General features: G+C 40.0%; 1 protein-coding gene across 1 annotated transcript; it reads right to left on the reverse strand.

Moving 5' to 3' along the window:
- Positions 1-5074: 5074 nt before the first annotated feature.
- Positions 5075-6754, reverse strand: olig1 (oligodendrocyte transcription factor 1). Its single transcript, XM_052149058.1, has 2 exons — positions 6540-6754; positions 5075-6402 (listed from the first exon to the last, which is right to left on the reverse strand). Exon 2 carries the CDS (start codon positions 6399-6401, stop codon positions 5685-5687), a length of 717 nt encoding a protein of 238 aa, XP_052005018.1. The 5' UTR covers position 6402; positions 6540-6754; the 3' UTR covers positions 5075-5684.
- Positions 6755-13195: the final 6441 nt, after the last annotated feature.

Below are 13195 nucleotides of genomic sequence, written 5' to 3' on the forward strand. Positions count from 1 at the left end.
TCTTATAATAACTACATAGTTAGAGAAAAATATGTATTTATTTATTTTGCAGGTATTTTATCTAATGCAATGACATTTATACATTTTAAATGTACTTAAATTGTCTAAATACTTTATGGGGCCAATGTATATAATGGGACTGTTTTTCTAGCAGGTCCAGGAAGCAAGAATAGGCATAAATTGAAAGAAAACACTTGACTGGTTGGTACTGTTTCGGCTTTCTTTGGAAAGACATTGAACTCTCCTTTTGATGAGTTTATGAGTGTGTTTGACTGCTGAGTTCTGGTTTGTTCCCATGCCACACCACCCTGAAGCACTCCCAATCTACAGGGGCATAATGGTAATGAGACACTGTTATGGAAGCCAATAAAACTGTGTGTGTGTGTGTGTGTGTGTGTGTGTGTGTGTGTGTGTGTGTGTGTGTGTGTGTGTGTGTGTGTGTGTGTGTGTGTGTGTGTGTGTGTGTGTGTGTGAGGAGAGAGGGTGTGAGAGGATCGGAGGGTTAATGGCACAGGTCATTACTGGGCCCAGTAAAGTGTGTGTACTGGGCTGAGCTGGGCTGGAGAACAGTAGGCAGGAATTTGGGATGAGGAGGGATGTATGAGGGATAAAGGAGGTTTAATGCTTGAGGAGATAAATAAGAGGGGTGGGAAGAGAAGAGGGGTCCCCTGTTACACCCCTCCCTCTCACTCTCTCTTTCATTCAGATGTTCCAATTTATGGCTCAGCATTTCCTATCCCCAAGACTCCCCACGTTGAGTTGAACAAATGAGAGAGAATGAGAGAGAGAGAGAGAGAGAGAGAGAGAGAGAGAGAGAGAGAGAGAGGCTGAATATCATTTTCATAATTTTCAAGCTATAGAAAGTAGAGAATAAGAAAATGCTGTGAAAAAAACAACGATTTATTAGATTAAATAGATTATTACATTTTCTGTTGAAAATGTTAGCGGTGCTTTCTTGTGTAAAACTTGCCATCACTGTGTCTAGGGTGTTGTGGGTGGTTGCTAGGGCATTGCTTTGCCGTTACTAGGGTGTTCTGGGTGGTTGCTAGGAGGCTGCTAGGGCTTTTTTGTATGTTTTCTGGATGGTTTCTTACTCGCCCAGTGAAATTAGCCCATCCCCAAGATTTTTTATGTTTTCATCCCTACTGTAACAAATGTCTGTAGTTTTCCCAGCATTATTACTGTATAATGAACAAATGCTTACTGTAGAACCTGTATGCTGCATATTACTGTAGATCTGCAAAGCATCATGCTGAAATTTCTTTGGTGGGTGAAGTATATAGTAAATATATTTTTCCTGTGAATCACACATTTTCTAGTTTTTGTTCAGCAAGGTAACTTTGCTCATTATTTTGCAATGTTACTTTATTTTATTTTACAGTTTCCTCATTTAAAGATACCTTTGTGTTTAATTTTAAGGGTGCACTGGGAGAGAGAAGTAGAGAGAGGCACCCTCCTTAGCTAGTAAGTTAGTGTGCATAATATTAACAAAATAAACTATTTGCACATAACATTTTGATAGATTTTGTTATCTGGTGACATTTAGTTGATAACATCATCAGTTTGGTGTAGGAGTAACATTATTGGATAAAAGTTAAGTTGGAATCGTGTGTATGTGCCCACGTGTATGTTGGTGTTAGCTCCGTTTGGAGAAGCTTGTCGCTCGTGTTTTCACTTGCTATCTACCGTGAGGAATGGGTTATCGAGTACTGAAGCGGGCAGAGGCGAAAAAAAATGCAGCAAAGGGTAAGAATTTTAAACAGCACAACATTTTTTACAATATTGGAACTTGGTGGATGTATTACACTCCCATATAGCAACAAATACCACTTTATGGTTAAGACAAACAGACAGTCAAAACAGACAAACAGTCCACGATGAGTTATGCCCCCAAGTTTAATATGTTGGCAAGGGGTTGGTTTAAAGTATGAGCAATTGTAATAGTGATACTTGCCTTAGCAAGGATATTGTAATAATAATGCAATATGATATTTAATATCACATACCTGCATCACATGGCTTAACTCCTTATAGAAATGCATACATTTACCTCTTCCATAGTCTTCTTCAGCCTCATCTCATGTGTGTGTGTGTGTGTGTGTGATATATCGATGACTCTCTAACCCTTCATAAGTCACAAAGAGGTTGGTGTTTTTGGCTGGGTTGCAGGAATAAAGAACCCCGAAAGGAGAGAGATAAATCCTGGGGCATGTGCGGAGGCACTGAAAGGAGGAGTGGAGATCTTCTCACACTCATCTTTTCACCCAGAGCAAAGGATGGATGGCCCTCAATCAGTCTTAATCTTCCTCTGACTCAGAGAAGCGCAGTGAAGTCTGTACACACACACATATTTATCTAGCAAGTTAACTATTTTTATTAAATAAAGAAAATGATTGCAAAATAATTAATAAAGCAAACATTAAGCTAAATATTAGAACAAAGTAAATGAACTGCTAAAAATAACCCAACCCCTGAGAAAAGTGTTTTTACCCTTTAAGAATATCTATAAAATTATGTTTGGTCTGGTTTTCCTAACTTCAGGAAAATTTTCAGCAAATATGTCACCAAATCACACTTAAAGTATATTAAAAACACAAATGCACACACAAATAACTCTCACACACATTCTTATACATACACTGAATCTGCTTAGCTAAGCTTTACAAATATTTCCCCTCATTTCCTGTTGATATGCAATCGCCCGCAAGCGGTAGTGACATCACTCTGCTTACATTTAATAAATCATTTACCGTCTATAAATGTAATTAAAGTTAACAATTTTTACTTCTTTTCAAAGGTCTGACGGTTCAACATTGATATCCGATCTCTGTTTCACAATAGCAATGCTCCAGAAACAGCAATTTAGTTATTTGTGCCAGGAGTACAAATGAAAACATGCAATATCAAAACGGGACTTCATACCTTTTTTATGAAAACGTGATCACCAGATGAATCCAGTTCACCACACTTGGGTACATTCTCCATGACAAGCATTCATTGAAAAACATCCAATAGCACTTTTTGACCATAAAAGTGATAAATCTGAGAGATATTGATTTATACTTCATCGTTTACATGAGATCTCGCCTGAAAGAATTAACCTTCATCATCGTTCTTCAACAAACTATGCAATCTGAGCAGCATTCATGTTGTAAAACTTTATATTATCTTATATATTAGAGTCCCGTAAGCAAAATGAGCCTGTCTCCAAAGTCTATTTAAAAAAATACCAAGCAGTGCAGTCAGATTTTGTGTCGTTTTACTCTGAAAAAAGCTTACAGGAACCTCATTTTTTGTTAGATCATCTTCAACTTTGAAACGTAACTTCTTTAGACTTGTGGCTTTGAGAAAATTGTATTTCTGGGTTGTCTTGGTACTTTTGTTTTTATTTTTATTTTTTTAGATTATAAAAACATGTTCAGCACAAAATATTTCCATTACTATAAACTTCAGTTTCTCTAACTTTACAAAATAACAACACATATTAATTCTGAAGCCCAAAGTGTCTTCTTAAAAAGATACTCCAAAGGGTCCAGTAAATACAACCATTTAAGTGGTTACCATCAAGTATGCCATTTTCATGGTTTGTGCTCAAAAAGGGGGTGCATGCGTATCAACAGGTTAAATAGTTAATATAACAAATGGACGATTTGCCTGATAATTGGAGAATTAACAGTACATAGGTCACTTATTCTCTCTATGTCCCCAACACACACTCACACGGTGGCTGATCTGGCCATATATCAGTGAAGTATACCAGGACACACTGGCATTTAGTGGAGAACAATAGGGCACCCTGTACTATTTTCTCTCCTTTTGTCTCATATTGTTTTGGCTGGATTTAGCTGCACTGATGAGTTGAAGAATGAACACAAAGGGAGAGCAGACCCCTACATCCTTCTCACAATACGTCCACCATCATCAGAGAGAAAGTTATCACCTCAGGAGAGAGCGACAGAAGAAGATGGCTTTAAGAAAAGAACTGAAGTGAGGTAAAATTAGTGAGGTAATCTCCTCGAGTTGTCAGCGGACATAAGGCAGCTATATGTAAATGTGAGAGGTGGCAAGTTAAAGTGTGTGTGTACGTGCATGTGTGGTAAGGGTTTTAAGTCGGTGCGTCTTACTTTGATATTTCCCACTTTTCCATCCCACCTCTCCCCCCTCTGTACTTCTTTTTCTTTTTTTACCTCCTTGTAGAAAATCAAGGCCTATTAACCCTAATCTCACTTAATGGCATCTACCTCTTCCTTTGTCCCAGGCGATGGGCAACAGACTCCTTCCATTCAGCCTCTCGCCCTCTTTCACGCGCTTGGCCGGACTAATCCCCTATTGCCGCAGGGCCGATTATTCCTAGTTTTTATCATTATTCTTATGATTATAATCTGCATTCTCATTCACGCACCCATATCCACAAGATGGAATTGCTTTTCCCCCTCTTTCATGGCTCCCTCTTTTTCATCATGCCTCAAGATTGAAAGAATTGCTTCTTTTTTCACTTTTTACTGCCGGGCGTTCAGAGGGGTGGATGTCCGAGCTTGGGTGCTGGAGAGGGTGTTGTTTGTAATTTAGGTAAGGGAACTCCTTTGGTGGAAACACATTTTCCGGGCATTTGAATATGTTGTTCACAGAGTGTAATGAATGGCTCCACACGGCTCGTGTAAATGGCAGTTACCTCGACAAGCAGGGAATGAGGGAGTAGATTAAAGAGAAACAGTGATATTGGAGATAGAGTGAGGGGTAATTATTGTGGGCTGTCGGTTTTGATGTGAGGTTTGTTTGAGGAGCTGAATGGGGGTCTAGGATGCGGGTTAAAGGAAGGCAGGGGTGAAAGAAAGGCTTGGTCTTTAAACTCCAAAAAGGTGCACAATTAATAATTATTTCAATCTGTTTGGAAACAGCCGAGCACACACACATGCACACACGTATTTTGAAGAAGAAAGAAAAAATGGGATTGTGCTGAGAGGTGAACATTTTCACTAGTTTCAAACAACAGACACACACACAAACCGCTTCAGTAATTACTTCTTTAATTCTTAGCTAACTAAAGGAGAATTATATAGAGTCTGTTAAAGGAATAGTTCATCCAAAAATGAAAATTCTGTCATCATTCAATCACCTTTATGTTGTTCCAAACACATATTACTTTCTATCTTCTGTGGAATACAAAAGATGTTATGTCAAATAATTTTTTGTTAACATGCACATTCATTGCATACTTTTCCATCCAATGAAAGTGAAAGGTTACTGAGGCTTAAATTGTGCTAAACATTTTCTTTTGTACTCCAGGAAAAAGAGAAAGCCATATTCTTTGGAACAGCATGAGGGTAAGTGATGACACAAAGTTCATTTTTGGGTGAACTATTCCTTTATGAGGAAAAAAACATAGGATGGGAGAAAATTTTGATTTTAAACACAATGTCTAAAAACAGGATTTAAATCTCTCATCTTGCTGAGTGATATACAATGCAGAAAATGTTCAACACCATGGGAAATTAGCTGGACAATCTGCCAATCTCTTTACAGTAATTACATCAAAATAATGTATGGGAACATTTTGCTGTTGGAAAACTTAACAACCAGATATCTCACCTTCCACAGATGGAGATTTTTTAAAAAGTGCATTTTGGAGCTGAAGATTATGTTCTTTTTCTGCCTTCTGAGGCCTTTCTCCAATTCTGCCAGATTCACTTTGTAAAACGTGTGGCAGGATTTACATGCAACACCCGTGGGGTCCTACACACCCCACACTGGCACACTGGGCTCTCCAACATGCTGCCTGACCCCCACACCGTGGGCTCCTCCTGGGCTGTAGAGGTGTTCTGAGGCAGGAGAGGGCACTTTGCTGGACCCAGATGCTGCTCAGGGGGAGAGAGCAGAAGCTGTCCCGGTCCGGTAAGAAACGGCCACCCCCCAGTCAGCAGCAGCCGTGGTACACTCCCGCTGACGCCCATCCCGATGCTGACATCGCCCAGCAGACGCCTCATCTCCTGCAAGGAGGAGCCAAGGAGCAGGATGTAGTTACGGGCCAGCACTAGCGTGGAGATCTTGGACAGGCGGCGTCCAGTTGGTGGGGCTCCAGGAGGTAGGTAAGGGTGCTGAAGTGCTCCACCGACACTGGTAGGAGAAGAAGAATAGGGCACCATCACCTCCCGTAAAGCATCCATGGCCACATTGAGGTCCTGCATTCTCTTCCTCTCACGGCTGTTGATCTTTCTCCGCAGCTCTTGTTGCTCCTCCACACTAAGCTCACGTGGGGGTTTTGAAGCTCTGAGTGGCCCCTGGAGACACCCAGCACTGGAGCCTGGTTCTTCTTCGCCTGTTACCCGTATCATTCTTGGCATAAGCTGCTGCAAAGAGCCCTCTCCCTGCTCTCTGCACCTAAATCCAGGCATAGACTGCATTCTGAAAAAGATATTGTGTGAGAGAGACAGAAAGGAAAAGGGAGGTAAAGAGTGAGATAAAAGACATTTGTAGAAATAATCAGCAGATCAAGTCCAGTTGCTGCATTGCTCAGTACTGCTAGTAGGCAAAGACTTTACCTTCAAGCTCTCGGTCCACACACTCCAGTTCTTCGTCCAGTGACTTTGTTGAGTAGTAATGAAGCAGTTCACTTCAAGTCCATATTCATCTACTCATGAGTAAACCTTTCTAAAACAGTGATGTTTAAATATAAAATACTCAATTAGATGGCCCACTGTCCTGTCCACGAAGTTGTACTTCATTGATAACGTTACAGTGTGGCTAACTTACACACACTCTCTAACCATTGGAAGAGACAAGCACTTCTGTAATGAGCTAATGAGTTACTCGTTCACTCTCTCTCTCACTCTTTTTCATTTCATGACGCCCCCTCATCTGCCCACCATGCTAATGATTTCATCATCATTTCCAAAGAAGGTGGAAAATCTTGATAGCAATCACATCCCACAATTTTACTGAATAGCCAAGCTATTAGAAGATTATTGTTCAATTGAAGACGTCTTCATTGCTGCGTATCTCTTAATGCAATACCCTAATCATTTTTTGCATACATAGGAAATATTGGGGTGAACAATTTTAAGCTATTGGTTGAGGAAGCAAAAATTACAAACAAACAAACATACAAGCAAACACACACACAGAAGGCTTAAAGGGATAGATCACCCCAAAAGAAAATTCTTTCGCTATACATTTAATTTCATATTTCCATACCATTAAGGTGAATGGTGACTAAGGCGAACCCAAACACCTCCTTTTGTGGAAGAAAGAACAGCTCCATGGAAGAAAGAAAGTGTTGCAGGTTTGGAACAACATAAAGGTTGAATAAATGATGACAGAATTTACATTTTTGACTGAAATATCCCTTTAATGATTCTTTATCACAGGTGGCACAACGGAAAAGCATACGCAGGAAAAGACTGATTGTAAAACACACACAGTGTAATATCCCTTTGCCCCAACTATTTTTCACACACTTTCATTTAACCTCCCTCTAAATGTAAGAGGAAGGAAGAGAATTTAACAGAAAGCAATTTGTTCACATTGAGAGCAGGAGGTAAAGGAGGATAGAATCTCCTATTTGTCTCATGTTGATGAGAGGAGGGTAAGAAGGTTGCAGCACCCGGTGTGGTCGTGCTGGTAAATGGTATCATGGCATCCATGCACACATACTCAAGAGCTTAGACAGGAAAGAGAATTAAAAGAGCAATCGCAACGCCAGGCACCTGCAGGGCAACAGAACACAACCTGCCAGTGTGTTGGGGTGTGTGGAAGCGTGTGTGTGCCTCTAGCTGAACCTATAAAAGACAAGCCTGTGATGGATTAGAGCTGGGATGTTTGTCAGCTGTATGTTTGTGAACGTGTGTGTGAAAAGAAATGGCACCAGAAAGGAGGGAGGGCGAGAAGAGAGGGCAGAAAGCGACACCTGCTCTGACACAGAGACAGAGAGAAGAGATGAAAAAGGAGAGGGAAAGAAAGAACCTGGTGTCCACCCACAACACTGCCCCCCTCCCGCTTTCTCCGTCCTTCCTTTCAGCTTGTGGGGGTTGAATGGGGTGGCGTGGTGCCGGGGGGCTCACATCCGTATCCCCTGCCCCCAGCACCCATGGACTCCGTGGGTTTTATGGCAAGGCTGGAGTGGGTCAGGGACCGGTGGAGTCAGGCAGGGGAGATGAGGGGCGTCTTTGTGGGGGTCAGAGTGTGCTCCGTCTGGGCCAAGCCGGCGAGCTTGGGCTGGGTCTCTGGAGCTGCACCTGGGGGGTTCAATCAGCTCATTCACACCAAGCCTGTTTCCTGTAGTTACCAGTAAAATTCCTGGCTGAGTGGTGCTCACTTGGCATCGTTGGGTTTCCCATCTCTGAGTCAGACAAGTGCGCACACACACACACACACATGAACGTGGCTGCTTAATGCAATAATGCAAACATGTGATTCAAAAATGGCCCTCATGGCCCTTTAATGGGACCATATTTAATGGGTCCCATATCTTAAAGGGACAGTTCACCCCTAATGACCTCATGTTGTTCCAAATCTGTAGGGCTTTCCTTTGTGAAATGCAGAAGGAGATATCAAGCTGATTGTTAGCCTCAGTCACCATTCACTTTCATTCCATCTTATTATGAAAGGTAATGGTGACTTAGGCTTCCATTCTATATCTTGTTTTGCAGTTATGGAGGAAAGCAAGCCATATGGGTTTGGACTAACATGATGGTAAGTAGATGATGTAAGTTCATTTTTGGGTGAACAGTCTCTTTAAAAGTATAAAATTCCAGGTTATTTTCATATGTGTGACTTGCTGTAGATTACCATGTTGTAAACTATAAATTTATACACAATAAGGGATGAATCAAAACCATTATTTATGGTAACTGACATCAAATTTAGTGCATCTTGATTTTAGAGCTATGAGTGGAAGGTTTTCAGGGAGTAATCAATTCAAATTTTGTTTTGATCATCAACAAGGTATCAAATGTATTCAAAAGACATGCTATTCAGCACATATTTAGTTCTTATCTACAAAGCCGCAAGGAAAGGATCAACCGGAACAAAGGCGAGGCAGGCAGTTTTCTGCAGATTGTACAGAAAGCAAATTTGTGCACATGTACACATATATAACTCCCACTGACTCTTTCTATGTATAACTCTACATAAAAATAAGAAAGCATTGGGCATATGAAGTTGAGCTTCCTGTGCAAACTTTGACAGCTTGTACTGCTAACTGTTTTTTATGATGCGGAAGGTCAAAACGCAAGCTGATGCAAAAATCAGCAATGCTGAAACAGAGAAGGTCTGCTTCCATATTCATTACCAGACCATGGATACCAAGAAACGTCTGCTAAATGCCGAGCGTGATATTTCAACCGCCGGCTGGCCAGCCCTTCGCCAGCTTGTGTCCGTACTGCACGTACTGCAAAGCTGTCTTGCACACCAAAAACCTGCATAAAGAAAAGTTCTAATGAGAAATTAACAGATGTCACAACTTTATTCTCTGTTTCTCTCCCCTGGAGGGAAGCAGGTGTGGAGGGCATGATTGGAGGGCCTCAAACTCCATCAAATGATTCACATTCTCCACAACACAGCTTCTAAAATTCAGGGAGGAAGGGTGTGTATGAGGTGGAGATGCTGCAAAAAAAAGTTGACGTGGGGGAGGTGAGCTGTCTAGAGCTTCAGAGCAGAGAATACCCTGTTTGACGTGTTGCTCTGGGCCAGCGTCCATGGATATGAGAAGATTACAAGCTGTTAATAGGGCGGAACCAATGAACTGAAGGCTGGGTATTATGACTCTCAGCATGCTCTGGGAAAGGTTGGCTTGGACAAAAATGTTGGCTGCTCAGATGGATGAGGCGAGGCGAAGAGTCACCCCATGGGTCTTTTGTCAAGTTGCCTGAAGAACAGTTGACACAACAGACTCAAAATCATACACAGTCATTGATGTCCAGTCAGCGTAGGGGATCACTCTTTAAACATACGTACTGAGGCAGTCCTGCTGAGGACACACTGATTATAGCTGTCATGGGCTACTCAGTGCCAGCTGCCGTGTGTGTCACATTTCACTAATAAGAGCACTCACTATGACACGTCACACAGAACATTTGCATTGCAGAATGCTATGCCAAGAGACTTTGTGTAAAAAAAGAAAGAAAAAGTAAACCTTTTGTGAGGTAGAATTCCATTTCATGGTTTTTAAAGTTTTGTTCACATTTTGTCCTCTTTAGAGAAATGTTTTAGGAATAAATGCAAAGTCCGTTGAGTGTTGTCAGTTATAAATTAACATACATTTCTTTATTTATTTTGACATGCTAATTGTGCTCCCACCCCAAGTCTTTTTGAACTTTCTAACTCTGGTGAATCTCCTATTAGATATTTACTTCCCCATCATTGCTCAATGTGTTTCTTTCCAGGGCATCTGGTAGATATAAATATACTGCCCTGCAAAGCCAAACACGATAACTAGACATGATGTCTCACTTGAGTTTTGACATGAATTGGGTGTCTTTGACTACAATCTGTCCTGTGACAGATAGGTTTGGTTCAACTATGCTCAGATTCAGAGATAATGGAGTGCATCTATTTTATAATAAATTTGGCTGGACAATTTAAAAACTTTGAAGCTATTTAAATCAGTTTCTGCATGTCAATATTATAATAAAATAATTATAATAAAATATTTAAAATAAATTATTGCACAAATTCACTGTGATTAATTTGTGGTTCCAGAAGTTTCAAGAGCTGTATGTTCTTTAAGGGAGTTATTAAATTAAAATAGGAAATATGTTATCAGTTTACATGTTATCAAAATAGATTTTAGCATTTTTTAAAATCTATTGATCGCATGTAAGAATATCACAGTATAGCTTATTATTGAGCCATATTAAGGGTGTCTCAATCAGTTCCCTAGTTCAGTAATCAGGGCACTGATCAGTGAGTCATTTCGCAAAATCGTTCCAGGTCACTGAAACATTCGCTCCCTAAAAAAATCCCACAATGCCCCGTAAAAATCAGGGAGAACCCTTGCTCACTATGTTCTCTTAACGGAAACGTTGTCACATCTTCTGAAGTCTCTCAAGTCATTAGAAGACGAGCACAAGTGTAAATATACGATATCAAAGCCTTATTTTTGCTTTAAAAGAGATGTTGTTTGTCTGTCATCCACAATGAAATCTGTTGTTACAATTAGGTTTAAAATACACTCCTTTATATTTTTTTTATTTATTTATGTTCATTTATATGTTATAATAACACTGTATGTTTGAACATCTTCAACGAAAATAAACAATACTGTCCATTTATACAGCGATAGTGCTGTTTATTACCAGCTGCGCTTGAATGTGCTCGATCGTTATCATGTCACTGGTAATTGAGTCAAAGGTGTCCCAATGTTCAGTGGATGACCACCCTTTCCAGTACCCAAATTCGTGTTCATGATATACTAATTCATGACATAGGGAGCTAGAGAGCTGATTAAAACACACAAACAGTCATCTTGAGGCCCCCTTTTAAGTTTGCAGAGTCCCCTCTTAGTGGGCCCCAGACCCCTGGTTGAGAACCACTGCTCTAATCTAGTCTCTTTCATACTCAGGCAGTTTGAGTTCCTATGTGTGCTTGCAGTAAGTTGTGTTAAATAAAAAAAAATTTACTGGAGAAATCATAATGCTCCAGAGGGCTGTAAAACATGAACTTTATAAGAGCCAATTGCCGTACAAGTACAGGCATTAACCAGTTTTTAGCTGGACCAATTTATTTGAGATAAGGATAAAACACGATTTAGATAAAGAAGCCAAATTTATGGTACCATTTTTGTCCGATTTTTTTTTTGTTGATTTGACATATACTGGTAGACCAAATTTTGTAAATAAATTGGTACCTGATCACAATGTATAGTCACTTAAACTACTTCAAAGTATTTTCATCAAAAAATCCTCCACGTGCAGAATCGACAGCTTTGCAGATCCTTGACATTCTAGCCATCAGTTTGTCCAGATACTCAGGTGACATTTCAACCCACACTTCCTGTAGCACTTACCATATATGTGGCTGTCTTGTCAGGCACTTCTCAAGCACCTTACGGTCTAGCTGATCCAACAAAAGCTCAATAGGTTTAAGATCCATAACACTTTTCCAATTATCTGTTGTCCAAAGTCTGTGTTTTTTTTTTTTTTTTTTTTTTTGGCCACTATAATTTTTTCTTGGTTTTTCTGTTTCAAAAGTGTCTTTTTCTTTGCAATTCTTCCCATAAGGCCTGCACCCCAGAGTCTTCTCTTTACAGTTGTACATGAAACTGGTGTTGAGCGAGTAGAATTCAATGAAGCTGTCAGCTGAGGACATGTGAGGTGTCTATTTCTCAAACTAGAGACTCTGATGTACATATCCTCTTGTTATTTGTATCTGGGCCTTCCACATTTATTTCTGTACTTGTAAGAGCCAGTTGTCCTTTGTCTTTGAAGACTGTAGTGTACACCTTTGTATGAAATCTTCAGTTTTTTTTGGCAATTTCAAGCATTGCGTGGTCTTCATTCCTCAAAACAATAATTGACTGAGTTTATATAGAAAACTGCTTCTTTTTTTGCCATTGTGACCTAATATTGACCTTAAGACATGCCAGTCTATTACATACTGTGCAACTCAAAAACAAACACAAAGACAATATTAAGATTAATTTAACAAACCAAATATCTTTCAGCAGTGTTTGATATAATGGTAAGTGATTTTCTAGTACCAAATTACCAAATTAGCATGAATACTCAAGGATAAGGTGTTGGAGTGATGGCTGCTGGAAATGGGGCCTGTCTAGATTTGAACAAAAATGACTTTTTTCAAATAGTGATGGAGCTGTTTTTTACATCAGTAATGTCCTGACTATACTTTGTGATCAGTTGAATGCCACTTTGGTGAATTAAAAGACCAATTTACTTCCAAAACAGCTAAATCTGTTCATTGTTCCAAACTTGTGTCCACCACTGTTTTTGCAGCATGAAGATTTTAGATGATGTAAGTCTTTCCCCATTTAAGTCAATAGGAGCTGTACTCATATGACTACAAATAGCTACCCAGGGATGTTACCAAGATGTCCGCGATGTCGACTGATTTGCTTTAGAATGGACTTTGGAGTGAACTTCCCTTTCATAAGGGAAAGTGAAGGCTCTTGGGATATGATAGATGACATCACATTCAGGTCTGAAAAGAAGACAAGCAATACGCAGTGACCAGCTGAACAGAG

Source organism: Xyrauchen texanus, chromosome 18 (genome assembly GCF_025860055.1).
Source record: "Xyrauchen texanus isolate HMW12.3.18 chromosome 18, RBS_HiC_50CHRs, whole genome shotgun sequence".
NCBI classification, from domain to species: Eukaryota; Metazoa; Chordata; class Actinopteri; order Cypriniformes; family Catostomidae; genus Xyrauchen; species Xyrauchen texanus.